We start from the raw sequence: 16,315 nt of genomic DNA, 5'->3' as shown, positions 1-16,315 counted from the left end.
GCGGGGCGCGCCCGGTGTCGGCGGGGCCCGGAGGGCTGGAGCCCTCGCGCCGCGTCCCGCGCAGGGTGCCCGGCACCGAGCGCGGAGCAGGCCACGGTCCCTCTTTTGCCTTAAACTTTTCAGAAGCGCTTGTAGATGAATGAATCCGGGATCCTTTGTGAGCCGGCGGCGAGCAGAGAACGGAATTCCGCCGCGAGAAGCGGCTCCCGCGCGCCGGGCGGGGGCGCGGGGGGCACGAGCGCTCGGGATGGGCGGGAGGGAGGCGCTGCCGCGTAATCGCGGCGGCAGGTCACGACATAGCTATGGCCGTGTTTCGTGCAAACGGGCGAGTGGCTCGATGCATGTTCGGGAGCCCAAGAAAGCAGGCGGGTCTTCCAAGAAAAAACAGTAATTACTCCCTGCAACAATAAGGCTTTGCGACTTAGCGTGCTGCCGCTTTGCAGTCCTGAATCCCTAAAAAAAAATAATAAAAAAGTAATCCAACCAAAACCCCCAAAACAATAACGAAGCTCGGAATAGCCCCACAGGAACAGGACTTCCAGTGGCTGTGGAAAACAGGTAACAGGTTATCCCAGCTAAACAGTGGTGCTTTGCTTTTTTATAGCATCACAGAAAGGAAAAATTATTTCTTAAAAATCTTGGTTTACGTTATCGCACCCATTGTTTGAGGAAATAGTATAGGACTTTGCCGTTACAGAACAATTTACAGAACCATGTACAGAAAATATCCCACAGCTGAAGGTTATATGTTGTTTGAAAATTTATGAAAAAGATCCTAACTGCAATCTTTCATTTTCTTGTTTAAAATGTAGCATAAACATTGAAACCTTTAGAGGGTTTACATATTCCCTGAAAGAAAGGAGAACGGATTAGTACCTCCTATTGAGTTTATCTTTTTTTTGGTTTTTAAATGAGTACCCAGAGTGTGACAGAATAAAAATTTACTTTTTTTTCAGAGATTAGGGATCAAAGCCTGTCGTCTTAATTAAATCACTGTGTTTACAAGTACAGCAATACGACTCCTTGACAAGCCCCATAATATCGCTTAGTTTACTCTTATAACGCCCTGAGACAAGAGGTTATATGTTGCATTTGAAAAGTTCAATACATTTGAACTCTAATAGACTAATTATTCTAAACAGAGATTGAATAACTTTCAGCATCAGATAATGTTTGATGTAATCACCAGTAAGTCACCTACTGGAGGACACATGTTAGGAACCCAAATCCAGTACCTGGAGAATTTGTACTGAAGACGACAGCGTTTGACAGAACTCCCCAGGCCCACTGTGGAGACTGCAACAGTGGGGGAGAAAGTGCAACCACCCAAGTACAACCTCTGTGGCCATACACACATGAAACAACGAGGTCTGAAAGTACCGTTATGTTTCAGAGCACGGGCTGAACGAGCTGGATTAGCTGTTTGGCCCAGGCTTCATTGAAATATGTACATTTGACAGGGTAATGCAAACAGTTCTAAAAGGATGAATACTGAAATAAAAGTAGCTAATAAAAACATACAGATGCATAACTGGCATTTATTTTAATAGATACATTAAAGGCAGAGAGCTGGCATCCCTTCTCTCTCAACCCTTTTCTCAGTTCATGCGGGATATACTCAGAACTTGTTTGTGATCGAAGTTGTTTTCTGACATCTGGTTAAATATTGAAACATGTCAGGCCCCACTTAAGATGACCTGGGGCAGCTTTAGCTTGTGCATCAAACCAACACATGGTTTTAACTATAGCAATGGCTATTCTTTGATAAATCAATACAGTTCTTTTCTATACAATGGCTAAAAATTACTAGGGAAAAGGAATACCCAAAAATATTATCCTGCTGTATTTGTGACAAATTAGTATTAGTATTTTCCACTATTTTCATATTTCTCCTCTAGGAATTTACTCCTGGCCTCTTTTCTCCTTGTCTCCCAAAGAGAAGACTGCAGATATTAAGTGAGATGCAGTTAAATATTTCTATGGCTATTTAGTGCCAGCTAAAACATTAGAAGATAAATGTTACACTGTTGCTGGCAAATCAAGAAATCCAGCAACCACAATTCCCTCACTTAATACTGCAATGTATAGTCACTTGGATTGTAAACTCTGAACATGCCTTATGTTCCTGCATCATGAGGGCAAGAAAATCCTTGTTAATCCAGATCAGAAAAGCAGACTGATGCTGAACAGGACAGGGCAGGAAGAGACAGATGGACATCGGCTGCTTGCTACCCTTAGCAGAAAAAATGTAATACATTTCTAGACCATATATTTCTGGGTACAATTAAAGAACCAGATGTGAATTTTGAAAAATATCCTGTGGTACAAAACCTGCATACCAGACAAGGTCAAGTGGGGTATATTAGCTGGTCTTGTAATTCCCTGTTTAGGGACTGAATAGATAGGTATGGAAAGACAGTCTGATAATGGACCAGCCACTTTACTACATTTGAAGTTCTGTACACCTGGATGGTACACAGATTAATTTTGTTCTCTGAAGAGTTTGTCATTTATCTGCACTTTTAAAAGCAGGCTGTGTAATACTGAACAAAATACTCTTTCTGAGGAGCAACTTCAGATGTACTGGGTACCAATAAGATAAATTTAACTTACATTGGAGTTTGTGTTTATTCTTCACAAACCTGTCTTTTCTATCCAGTTTCCTTCCTGCCTTACTGGAAAGGGAAGTCAGATCCCTGACCTCAACAGCAGTGGAGTGAGCAGTCCACAAGGCTGACCCACACCATATGATACAGGAGAGACTATTTTACTAATCAGCACTACAAGGGAGTAAAATAAGGTTCTTAGGCCTCCTTAGGTCCATGTATGTACAGACCTTGCTTTAAAAGAAAAAAAAACCCCCACACTTAGAAAAAACATTTTCACTGAGATAAAGAGATCACAATGCTTAAAGTTGTGTACCAGCCTAGAATATCAGCCTTTTTTGAGGGTGGGTAAGGAAGAGATTATTTGAAATTTGATTTCTACTTCTCTCCAAGGAAGATGGCCTATCACGAGGGAACAAGGTACTGTGGTTTAATGAGTTACTGTTCCTCAACTGATATGCTGTAATTGCTGCGTGCACACTTGGAAGCAGCATGTGGTATCTATAACCACAAGGCAGTAAAAGCCAGAATACCCGCAAGTGCACCATGGCCAATGCTACGAGATTACCTGCTCAAGTGACACATTCCAGGTGACTATTCGATTCCTTGCTTATTTGTGTTACTTGAGTTAGTCGGACCTCTCCCGTAACCTCAGGCACATCTGGGAGGCATGTCTCACATCTGCTTCAACGTGGGCAGACAATGGGACTCTTAACAAGGTCCTGCTCTAATACGATGGGATGCAATCTGTGTTACGGGAAAATAAATCAGGTGGTGACGATGCTCAGATAGGCGCAGCAGCCAAGTGATAAGCTAAATCTGCCATAATGCAGTTCATAATTGCCTCTGGAGTATTTGAGCAGATTATACAGAGCAATAAAGGGCTTCTTAACTTTAAAATTAAAGGAGGATGCTATTTTTTTTTAAAGCGCTATCTTTAGAGCCTCACACTGATAGGAGTTGTTTAGCTCTGATGTGACAGATTGAGATCACTGGGAGTCAAACATTCCATGTACTGTACCAAACCTGACAAGAGCCATAATGCCAGCTTTAAGGGACAGTTTTCAGACACTGTGGATGGGCAGTTGTTTCCTTATCTTCAGGGATTTAAAGACACCACAATTGTGGCACTTCCTCAGTAGCAGGTAGTAGGGATATTTTCTCTGTTTCTGAACCAGAACCAAAAACCCCTTTCTTTTTTGCCAAACATGATTCTGAATATAAAGGTGTCAGGAACTGAAATAATATACCAACAAAGTATTTCCTCCCATCTGTTAACCCCTTAAGAACCCTATATCCCAAATGAATTAAATGAAATACCTCTTCGTACATACTGGGCCACCTGTCACATGGTTCACAACAATCCGAAGAATCAGGCCTACACCAGAGTTATGTCAGACTGTCAACAGTCGGATGTATATCCTGCACTATGTACGGCAGTGCCTAGCAACCATCAGAGCAGTCACAAGTGGAGAGGAGAGCGGCAATTCTCACAATATGCAGATAAGAAAATAATTTTCATGATATATATTCAACAGCAGATTTATGCATTAATCTGATTTTTTTTCATTCTCAAATATAAATGTTAGAACGAAAAGGATACAGGAAAATTAAGCCTGGTTCAAACAATTGTTACCCACATCTACAAACAGCAACATTTCTTCACGGATCAAAGAAATCTTTATACAACATTTCTCTGTAGTGTATTCTTCCCCAAAATCCTGATGGTGTGAAAAGAGAGGCACTGTGAGACATTTTTCTCCATGAACGCATTTCAGCGAAAGTGAACATGTGCATTTTGTATGTAAACTACATACGGACAGGGGGCAGATCCATACGACTAGCAGTATCCTATGGCATGGATCCCTGCATTAAGGGGTTCTGTGGTTTGTTTCACAGGAGTAAAAAGGAAAGCGTACATATTTCATTTTCCTCTTAGCAGTGGAAGTGTGCCAGACAATTGTGAATGAATGGCAGATTACATACATGGAGAGCAGATTACATACCATGCATACTAGCACGCTCCATTTCTTTCTCTCCTTCCCGTCTATTTTCCCCACAGAAATTCAGTTTCAACAGTTTTGAAGGAGGTATCTCATAAATCACAGTTTTTGCAGAACGGATTTTTCCATCAGTGACCTTTACAGGAGGTACATTGGCAAAAGTAAAATTGCTTTTCTACAATACTCGCCATCCAAGATGCTCACACTGTTTTATGAACCAAACAGGGTTTGTAATTTCGACGTGAAATAAGTAAAACATTAAGTGGGTGCTCCACATTTACCCTTCCTGCACTACTCTTGCAAGAAATAGGTATGTTTTTGACCAAATGTAAATGCAATGCCAAAGTTATTAACATAATTATTAATTTAATAAAATAAATAAATAATCAAGGACTCCAGCTATTTAAAAGCACTTGTGCTTGAAAGAAATTACAGCACAGATGGCACAAAACAAAGAGCTCACTCCTGCTCCAATTAAAAGCTAAACTCTGACTCACATAATTGCAGACGGAATCACTCCCAGGTACAGTGGCAGAAGATCATTTTCAGCTCGTATAGATTTTTGAAGTGCTTGATACAGCTAAGTCATGTCTCTGACTTAAACAGCTGAACTGGAAATGCTGACTGTCTTCTCAACTACGAAAATATTCTCCTGCATCTTCACTGAAGTGCACACAGAAAACTCAAGTCGGGCAATTTCTAGAAATCAAAAACCTTTTAATACTTTCACATCTAAATGAGGCAGAACTGTTTAATGTGAAAAAACAGATAAATCTTTATAATGTATTTGATTCATTGAAGCATTTTTTTGGTTTAGTGGGCATTTGCATGTATTTGCTGGGATTGCTAAAACAAATTCTTTTCTGTTTAAATAAATGCCGCAATCTACTGCTTACATGTAGAAAAGGAAACACAGCGGGAAAAGCTGGAATCTTATTGTCAGCATTAGAGAAAAAGATGCAAGGCAGTTTGCAGCAATAGTAGTTCTTTGCTTATAAAAAGCAAAACTAAAGGATGTAGTATTATCTGTAACACCACATCACACTTGCCAGGGTTAGTTATAGGCAAAGGCAGCTCCTGGAGCAGCAGAATGCTAAATGGGGAGAGAGAACAGGAGGGGGTGAAAAATGGCCATGCTCTCACTGCCTACTTTGCCGATAACAAAGCTCTGAAAATCAGGTTGGCTCCTGCTGCTGCAGGAATTACAGAATATATGGGACTGTGGTGGGAGCTGTTATTCCCAACAGCAGCAGCAGCTAACATTCACCCTTCCCCCAGCAGCAGCAAGCTCCTTCCCTCCAGCTCTCCCTCTCAGCCCCACTCCTATTGCTTCCCGACTTGTAGCAAAATTTCAATTCTGCTTTCAGTCCTGAGAAGCCAGATGTAATGTTTACCATAAAGAGATGCAAATAAAAGTTTGAAAGGCATTTAATACAGTGCAGCTCTAAACGAATAAGGTAGAATTTTAAGCCTATTTTCGAGCCTTTTTTAGTCTAGAAAATAACTTTAGTCTAGAAAAAGATTTTGCATTGGCAAAATGGAAAACTGTACCATGCATTTCTTGGCATAAAATCATGTTGAATGACATCAAAATATATATTCACTTACAGAGGTTTTTAATATCTCTGTTTTTTCCATTGCTTAAAATACTGAGGGGTGGCATGAAAAACATTAGACACAAAAGCCACATGTTGATAAAACACATGAAATATTTGTGGTTTGTAATTATGAGAAATTCATTACTATAGAGCTTGTGGAAGTACTGGATTAACAGTCCTAGTAGTATATAGACCCAGTGAACCCTGCCTGAAGTGAGGGGACTGTCTCATGATGAACATAAGCAGGTTCCATGGTGCATTTTGTCGCATGAAATACTAATAGTATTGCCAATGTCCTCTGTGTCAACAGTTCTGTGTTGCATACATACAGCCACAGGAACTGCACTTCGTACAGCTGCTTAAATGATAAGAACACGTTCATCACTTCTTATCTGAGCAGGATTTAAACAGCAGCCCAGAGATGAAGTTATTTATTGCAACAGCAGTAACTTTTAGTACGGTTTCTACTACATCACACAGACGGATAGCCTCTGTCCAGAGGAATGTACACTCAAGGTATAAGAAGAAAACCCAACATATAGATACAATAGTGTGACCAAGTTTAGCCAACGTAAAAAGCACTGGTACAATACATCAGTCTCCAAACAACAGTCACCTGCTACCTGTCCCCGAGTTCATTCAGGCTCCTCCCTGACACATAACGTATCTTTCAGTGATTTTCTCATGAGACAGAGAAGCATTCCAGTTTTTGAAATTTGTCTGAAAGATTTGGAGGGATCCATGTTACTTGCTAATGGGTAAAAGTAGGGAAAGGGGACACTTCACATCATGATGGAGATGAAGGTGTCGCTTTTAAGAAATTAACCACTTTATGCTTAGTCATCTCAGAGCCTTTTGATTCTACTATTCATGTGAGCTGCAAACACTTAAGCATCTCCTTTGTTAAGCTCTGAGACACTGAAAATAAAAAAGCAAATATTAAGTCTTTTTGACATACGTTGATTTTGCAGTCTTAAAGACTAAGTAGAACACTTAAGCATTTAGTTAGTAATTGAATTATACCCTTAAGCCACCAGTGCTCTCATTAAATTTTGGCCCCTGTCAAACTGGTAAAATCCAATGAAGTTAACGGCAACATTCTTTAATTGGAGATTATCCAGACGGTTGTGAATAAATCTTATCAATGGACTGGAACAGGCAAAATACAGATTAACACCACATGTTTCCAAAAACAATGCAGCAGTGGATTGGTATTACATGGAATTTTTAAATATACTTTTGTTAAGGTTGGCTTTACAGTAAAGATTAGATAAAGTTTTTTTCCCTGATTAGATTCTAAGATAGTATAACAGGGGTACAAGACACCTTTGTAACACAGAAAAATTATTCAGAAATGTTATCTCTGTATGCAAAGCAGGAAGGGGGTCCCACAGTCCTTTACTCTCTGTTGTTACTGCTAAGCCATCACTGTTACAGATGAACTATATTTCTGTTATAAAGCTACCTCTTTATAGAAATAGAACTTACCTCAAGCTTAACAATCATGGATTCAGAAAGGCAGGTGCAGTGTAAACACAGCACACAAACAGATGCCAAAGCCAGTCGAACAGGGAGCACCTGAAAAGCAGAAAGCATTATGTCTTAGTGTCACCATATAGTTCAGGTCTAGTACAGTCTTCTCTACATCACCTCAGAGAGGTGCAGAAAATTCCAACATTTGAATCCTAATTGTGTTCAGCTGCTCAAAAGATGACACCAGTCAGAATGGTCACTTCCAGTTTAACACAGACAGCTCTGGAAAGAAGCATTTCATAGGGGTGGTACTCACTAGAGATAGGAAAAAACGAATGAGAAGCTCAAGAACTCAGGTAATCTTTATCCAGAAAACTCCTCCTTTTGGCATATCTACAGAGGAAACAGGTCCCACACGTGAGGGACCTGGATGAGAGACTACTCAGGTACTTGTGGGAAGGTCTGCTTAGCATAGTGTAATGCTACTAGCAGCATACAACTGCTAATGCCATCTGCCAATCTTCCTCCATCATCTCTCGCTGTGGGTAAATTCAGCAACACCCTTGCTGTTCATCTTGGTCAGACATGTGATTTGAGGCAAGACGTTAAAAAAATTGATTAGAAAATTCACTGTAACCCACCTTTACAATACAGGTCTGATCCTGGTGGATGCTGCGAGACTGCACACCCCACTGGAGTGTGTGTCCTCCTCCTCTAAGCAGGAGGAGGAAGCGACTCTACTCACCACTTGGAGCTGCGGTTTGCACTGCCTGGGTAGTGGTTTGCACCATTTGTGTCTCTGGGGTGCTTGTCCTGGCTCCATCCAGTGCAGCTGAAGGCTCTGGAGCTGCGATGCATTCAATGCTCACGTTGCGACCTGGTACCACGGCAGCATTTTCAGGGCCCAGGTTTGCTTATTTGTCTGGGGACAATGCCTGGGAGAAATAAAGCCAGAAAATTGGTTTAGACTGTCAATATATAAGGCAGGGTGAGCAATCAGAAGTCAGCACTGTCTTGCATTTGGAATGAGGGGAAGTGGCCTTCACCATTGTGTTGCTATAAAGAGCTCAACAGGGCTTAAAAAAATTCCTCTGTGTTCATTTACTTCACTGACCACTCATCTATCTTTCACCTTCTCTTTGTTGTTGGGATCTGACAGCTTGAAGAAGCTTTCTATGCCAAACTGTATTGGACACTCTTCAATATATTGCTGGAGTTTAATTTTCCGCCACTTCTTTCCTGATTTTTTCAAAGATTGATGACATTGTGCATCCTCTCATATTTCATTTATTTCCTCTTACATCTGCTCCCAAGAAACCTCACTTGAACCTATATTTGACCTTTGATTACAGTTGGCAGTAGAGCAATGAGATGAAACAAAACATGCTTTAATCTCATTATTCAGTTTTCTCTTTTAGATTGAAAATCTTCCAAGTTTGGTCATATTAAAACTTGTGTTTAAAAATGAAACATGGTAATCATAATCTTACAGTAATTATCTTATATCACATAGCAATTAACCAGTTTGTAAAGCCTGCATGTATTGGGCATGCTGGATTGCTTTGATTCTAGTTAACATTCTGCAGTCACAAGAATTTTAGCCCTCCTACATAACAAGCCTTCTTTGCTGCAACAATTCTGCATCCAGGTTCTACTTTAGACAGACTAAATTCCCCTTCCAAGTCAGACAATGGAGCAAACACTTCCCGATTTTTCACTGTCTACCAAATGGTGTGCTCTTTTAAACTGAGTACACTCATGTAAATGCCTACAGAGCCAGAAATTTTTAATCAAGCCGCCTCTTAGCTCAATTAAAGTCTATAATATAATGTAAGTTTTCATAAATCAAAATCTGAATAATGTATACAGCGCTAAATGAAGTTATACAAAACCCGTGTAAAAACAAAATGTACTTAGAATCTTTCAACACAGAAACTCTTCCAGAAGGTGCCCTGTTATTTGTTAAGTGCATTTGTAGTATCATTACTATTCTTACTAACAAAAATGTATGTGATTTGAAAGAAACTCTAAAAGATGCCATAGATCTTCAGCTTTGCCTGTTTTTCAAAGAAATAGTTTCACTAAGGACATTTCAGGCTTATCTAAACTGTCAGTGGTACTGTGCAGAACAGTTAGTGTTCAAGGAGTTTTTCTCTTTTATGGAAGCTGACACACTTAACTATCTGTTTAGCTCATCTGTCCATAAGTACATCGCTGCTTGAGCATCTGAAAGAGACCTGCCCAGGCAGAATATTAATCTTGCCACTAAGTCAAATAAAGTCTGGGGCAATGATCTCAAGATCCATGTTCTAATGCTGGTTCACATTCAGAACTGCTGTAATTAGATGTAACTCCTTTACGATCTGTATCTGCTTGTACAATCTGTTTTTCAGAGCTAACTCAGGAGAATGTTGCCAGATTTTAGGATAATAAAAAGCTCTTACATAGTCAGCAGAGAAATTTGTAGCTATGATAGCATCCTTGCAAATGTTAATAAACAGAGAAGAAAATTCAGATCTGAATATAGTGTTGGAATAAAGTACATTCCATGCTTTCTGACCCTAGATCTTCCCTTTTTCCTTGGGATGCATTCAGAAGAATAAATAAAGTTTGTCTAGCGTGTTTTATGTTTTTATGTGTTATCACAAATACAGATGATACAGCTGAAAGTTAATGTTTCAGATCCTTGACTGCTTCTTACTTAACACACCATAGAAAAATTCTTGCTGAAACCCCAAACCAAACTATAAATCAGTGCTGCAGTATATTTACACTAGAGTAAAAACAATAGAAATTTGATTGCTTCTTCAGTAATCAAGTTCTTACTTGGAAAATTTCAGGAGGTATACGTCTTACTGCTATTGGCTGGAATACGGCATCAAGTTTTTATCAAAAGCTTTTAACTCATCCTCATTCAAACCACCTAAAAATAACACCCAATAGGAAGAGAACTCAGTTAATATTCTTTTTATTAGATTTATTTTTAGGCTAATACAAATTTAAGCATTTTTAAAATCTAGTAAAATCTATCTAGTAAATTATTTACTCCAGTGCATTATGGTGAGAGATACTGAGGTTTTTTTTGGTTTATTTCTTTCATTATATTCCAACATTACAAATCATCTGGCCTTAACCATTGGTATGGAATGTACACTACCTGAGTTACTTTAGCTTGGAAAGAGGCAATGATAAAAATTAATAAAATCATAAGCAGTGTTCTTAAGGAATACTTGTTCCCAGTCTCTTCTCATGCAAGATTAGGGAGCATAAGCATACAATGGAAGTTACTTCTTCACCCATTAGGTACTTAAAATGTGGAATCATTGCCATAGGCATCAAGGATGCTAAAATTTATGAGATTTCAATGTGCAGTTAAAAGATCACAGGGAAAAAATCCATAAACAAAATTGTGTGTCCCCTCTGGCTCAAGAAGTCTCTAAGACTGTGAGAGCACTCTAGACAAGTATCACTCCAGGTTACTCTGCTCTTTCATTCTTCCCTGGGCAGCCCATTCTTTCCACTGTTGGTGTCAGGATGCTTGGTCAGCTAGAGCACTGCTCTGACCCAATACAGCCAGTCTTGTAGCAGCACAGTTCACAAACAGTGAGTGGGTCTGAAATCTTGGTTGGTTTTGCCCTCCTTGATTTACCCTTTCCAACTTACAGGACCCAAATCACATCATACTGTGCTCCCCAAAGGCAGTTTGACCAGATTCAGAGAACCTTACAGAGAATATCGTGACTTCTCCTTAGTGCTAATGAAATCGCTGCATGTCCATTCCTGCAGGTGACTCCTCTCTGGAAGAAATGTCTTTTGCCAGTCTAGAAAAATGCACTGCTACATGAACTTGTCTCTTAATGCTTAATAATAATTCTTCAGAACCATCACCATCTGGAGTCTGAATTTTGTTACCTGCTATAGTACCAATCTCCTGTAAAATAGAGCCATTCCAGCTGGTAGCAGTACCAAACACAGATTCTGCATCTTCTTAAACTGTCTCAGAACAGGGGTGCTACAAAACAACAGGCCAATTCTTGCCACAGCAGCACTGCAAAAGGCAACAAGATTATGTTACATGCTGCAATTACATGCAATGCTAATTATGCTCGGAATATACTTACTCTGCTGTAAGAATACTGCAGACTCATTTTCAAGTTAAAATATATGTACACAAATTGCATACAAATGTTTAATGCTTTGAGCAAAACCGTAGGTTTCTCAATGCAATTCTTAAATGGTGGGATATAAATGGCAAAGGAAACCTAAAATAGAATATATTTTAAACAACTAGTGTACGCCTTCCATAACAGTTACTGCCTTTCTAAAAGCATTTAAAATGTAAAAAAATGTCCTTTAGGCTCTGGAAATCTTGAAGGAAAATAAATTGCACAATACATTTTATCAATAGAGATACTAATAAATATTTCATTAAGTATTAAATGCAGTACCTGAATTCAGCAGTCCTTATGGACATGATTTCTGTGGAGTTCAGAGCACAGAGAATAGCTCCTAATCCCACTAAATCAAAGCTTTTTAGTGTACTGATTGTTTGGCCAGAGTCTTCCAGAAAACCTTGCAAAATAGATCTTGCCTACAAAAGCAGTAAGATATTATGCATGAACAGAGTAAATATAATTGAAGGTTTTTGTTACTAGAAGCTCAAAATCCCACCAGAAGCTATGGACCATATGTAATCCTGAGCCTCCTCAATGTAATTAATTGGAGTTTTGCCATGGCCTTCAGGTGGAGCACTGTAACCACCTATACGTGACACTTAAACAGGGCACTGTTACACAACCACTTCCCAAGTGCAAGTGATTTGAAAGCACTCTGTATCTCTTCTGCCAGGTCACAAGGAAACACTTCACCAGAAGAAACAGGCACTGAATTACCTAGCAGAACTGCCCAATTCAATTAAATTGCTAGAAGAAAACATAAATAACTCAAGGGGATCAATATGGTATTTTTAGTTTTTCTAATACTCAGGTAGTCTTGTCTTATTTACGTGTCATGTATAGGTGGTGACCTGTGTTTAGGATTAATTTTCAGATACAAATGGGATATTGGTAGCAAAATGCCTTTGCAAGCCTAAGTCATTTAGGATGGTGCTCATCCTAAACTAACCATTCAAAAACTGGGTGCCTAGCTTAAGCCTGTCACCAAGGCATCCTCCAAAGTCAGTGAAAGAAACCAGCATCTTCCAAGATTTCCTAATCTATCTGCAACGCTGAGCCTCAAATGACTAGCTTAAACTAGTCTTTTAACTAGCTATTTTTACTGATAGCAGGAAACCTCAAAAGCCAAGTAGTATTGTATAAAATCCTCCCAAGTGCTTCCTTCTGATGGTGCTCTTCAGAACAAGAATCTATTAAACAGATTTGTGATATTCTGCCAAAGCTGGCTGCCACCATGCCAGCATCTGTGCAGCTGAGGAGCCCTGATGGTATGGGTCATAGAGTCAGAAATATCCTGCCAATTGCATATACAAATAAAGCTTTCAACTCTTATTATTAAAGTTCCACTGAAAAAACTAGAAGTTATTCAAAGAAAGGAAGATGAGAGTAGTGTATTTGCTAATAACTTAGGCTTCTAGGGTGATGGATGCTGGGGCTGGGGGGCACACCACCTCTTCAGTGATTACTCCTGGTTAGGAAGGGCTAGTATCTTCTAGCAGTAGAGACTGTTCTGAGGCCAGTGTGAGAGGAGCTGCTGACCTCTTTCTACCATTTAGTGGGCAAATGCTAAATACACTCATCACCGCCACAACTAATAATGATTGATGTTCTCTTGGCCATCTCAGCAGGGAAGCCAGCAGCCAGGCAGATGTAACTGCTGACCTACCTGCCCACTCTCACTGGGGTCATAGCTGCAGAAAAGCAGCAGGGAGTAGTGTGGATGGTGTATCTGTTTCCTAGGCAATTCCAGGACTTCAGTCCCAAAGGGCATGAATCCAGAGCCTCCCACCAGGAGCACATTCAATAACACACTTACCTGGTAAGAGTCCATTCTGTTTGCTGACTAAGTACAGAAATGGTGTCAATGGAATGCAAATCCAGCTCTTCAATTTCATGTTCAGTGAGTGCCAGAGCAATGCGGCCCAGAGAAACAATATGATAACTCTTCCAGTCTGGCAGCGATCCCCAGATCTTTAGAACAGATTTAGTATATACAGCATCTGTTAGATCATTATAAATCATTATAATCTTCCTCTATATACACCATTCTCAAACCCCTTGGTTTTAAAATTCCCAAAGTATGCCCCTTTGCACACAAAAGGCAGAGCTTAGATATTGCGAAGGCTTTTGAGGTTCTACACTAATAACCGTTAGTTTATCTAACAATGCTGCAATTTGTACAGCTTGAGCTTGTTAAGTCAGTGCAGGGACTGCTGGAAGTGTTGCTATAGGAGCAAGTACCACTGAAAACAACAAAAATGCAAGTCTGTGCTAAGATCCACACGGTTAAGACCACCACAGCGAGAGCAGCACCTGGACTCCACAGGCTTCTACACCAGCTGCAATTGCTCCAGTGGAGTGACTTCAAATTGCTTTTGTGACGGTCATTCTGGCTCAGTCATTGACAAGAACAGCAGAAAACAAAGCAGAGTAATACAGAGAAACAGTCCATTCCTAAAGCTGTGGTTTCTAGTTTGTGCGCATACAATACTAAAAAAAAATATCATTTTAATGTGTTTGTACAGATACAGATAAGTCTGTAAAGCTCTGTAAAAATAAAGAAATAAGCAGGGACTCTTCTATACCAGTACCAATGTGTTTAAACTGACAAGTTCCACTCCTGTTAACTTTATCTGTGACATAGTTATAGCGATTTAAAAGCTGTCACAGATCAGCCCTAAGAAATTTTGATTTCAGGAAAAGGTCTGCCTGAATAAAGAATAGTGAAAGTTCATCAAGAGCTGAATTCGCAGAGGCCAGAACCGTCATTTACGTTTAGTTGGAAATCATAGAAGATGGTAGTCAGTGGTCAGTATCTCTCAGGATGTGGCCAATTGTCTTTACAGAAAAACTACACTGGGTTTTGGCTGGAGTAAGCAACTTGAACAAGACAGGCTGACATCAGGGGGAAAAAAAAAACTCCCTTTAAAATTGTCATATACTTCAGCAACTTTGCATATGTCAGTCAACACATGACAGTTTTCTAGTACATGATTGTGCCGCTAAGTCCACATAGAAGAATAAAACTAAAAGCCCATTCCTGGGCTAAATTGATTGTTCATGCTGTCTGATTTATGGAATATTTATTCCATTTTCAGAATAGCTACAATTTAACTTTGTTCAAAAAATCAGAAAGGTCAAAGCTAGTAAGCACTTGCTGAAGGCGTGTCTCTGCAGTTGCCCTACTAAATAGTGTTTGCACCTTGAGATACATATGAAGCCGTACAGCTTGCACAAAATAAGGAAAAAGGGCAAAATCTCTGGAATAAGATAGTCCTTACGCAGAATTGCAGACTCTGCTGTTCATACCAACGTGCACATCCAACACAGAGCAGCCTCAGGACTGCCGAGCTGCTTTTCTCAACCATGACCCTCGGGTTAAGGATTTGTTTAAGACGTGCTTTGCTGGACCTGTACCTCCTGACTGAGTTTCCACCAGATCTTTTATGTTGCTTTACGATGTCATAAAGAAACAGAAAAAGGGTCTAAGCCTGGGAAATTTCAATCTTTTCCAAAGAAAATAGATAGTAAAAAACATTAGTCCAATTTTAAAGCTCTTAATTCTCTAGCTTGAGAGATACCTGAAACACATGCAGCTAAAAACGTCATGTGTCTATTTCTTGATCTAGGTCATAAACTATAGAATTTGAAGTACTTCATAAACAGTATTATCTGACTGTGCTGGATGAAATCTCAGATGTAATGATATAATAACACAACACATGAAACTGAAACACTCCTTTGTCCTCATTCACCTAGAGAATACAGATCCATACATCTGTTACTGTTGCAGAGCTTGGAGACCTTCCACTTATGAATGAGCTAAGCTTCTTACTTTTATTAGGACACAATCTGATAACTAGAGTTTTTGAATTAGTTTGGCACCACGAGTAGTATGCAGCTTCTTTTAGGGGAAATCAATCAATTTAGGAGAAATTAAAGCTGGCTTAATCAAACCTTTAATCAAAGATGCCCTTTTAGTTAATAACATAACAGCATCTTATGCACGTAATTTCAAAGAGTGATAGTTGCTTTGCCTGTACTATCTGATTTCTCATGCTTCACGTTCAGTGTAACATCATATTGCATTTTGCAAATTAATATATAGGAAGTCTGCCTTTGTCTCACAGCAATCTGTCTTACAAACACACAGAATATACTTTCATTCAGTGCACTACAGATTTTTATATCTTTGAGTCAAATATACCTGGGATATGAGTGTATTGATCCTTCTGGCAATTTCTCTACAACAAGATACCACTCTAAGTATACCATTATGTTGTGCTGTTGTAAAATATTTTAGTTCCCACTATCTCAGATGAGCACTGTTTTTATTTTCTTCTAGGATTATTTTTTTTTCCCTTTTCCTATCCACATGTTTCCATGCTGACAGAGGCAAACTGTCTTGGGAAGAATGCCTTTGATGCAGCGGGCTCTTGTCATACTGCAACAAGGCAGCA

At 39.5% G+C, this 16,315-nt stretch overlaps 1 protein-coding gene across 1 annotated transcript in view; it reads right to left on the bottom strand.

Annotated features, from left to right (window-relative positions):
* Positions 1-119: 119 nt before the first annotated feature.
* OTOA (otoancorin) overlaps positions 120-16,315 on the bottom strand; it is a 43,153-nt gene continuing 26,957 nt past the window's right edge. Inside the window, 9 exon segments of the mRNA XM_086622484.1 lie at positions 120-371; positions 7,696-7,785; positions 8,469-8,615; positions 10,507-10,550; positions 10,553-10,603; positions 11,593-11,664; positions 11,667-11,728; positions 12,129-12,266; positions 13,666-13,826. Coding sequence (XP_086478610.1) covers positions 120-371; positions 7,696-7,785; positions 8,469-8,615; positions 10,507-10,550; positions 10,553-10,603; positions 11,593-11,664; positions 11,667-11,728; positions 12,129-12,266; positions 13,666-13,826 — 1,017 coding nt within the window.

This window comes from Tauraco erythrolophus, chromosome 17 (genome assembly GCF_009769465.1).
Source record: "Tauraco erythrolophus isolate bTauEry1 chromosome 17, bTauEry1.pri, whole genome shotgun sequence".
NCBI lineage: Eukaryota > Metazoa > Chordata > Aves > Musophagiformes > Musophagidae > Tauraco > Tauraco erythrolophus.
This window is presented reverse-complemented; position numbering and strand designations above follow the sequence as displayed.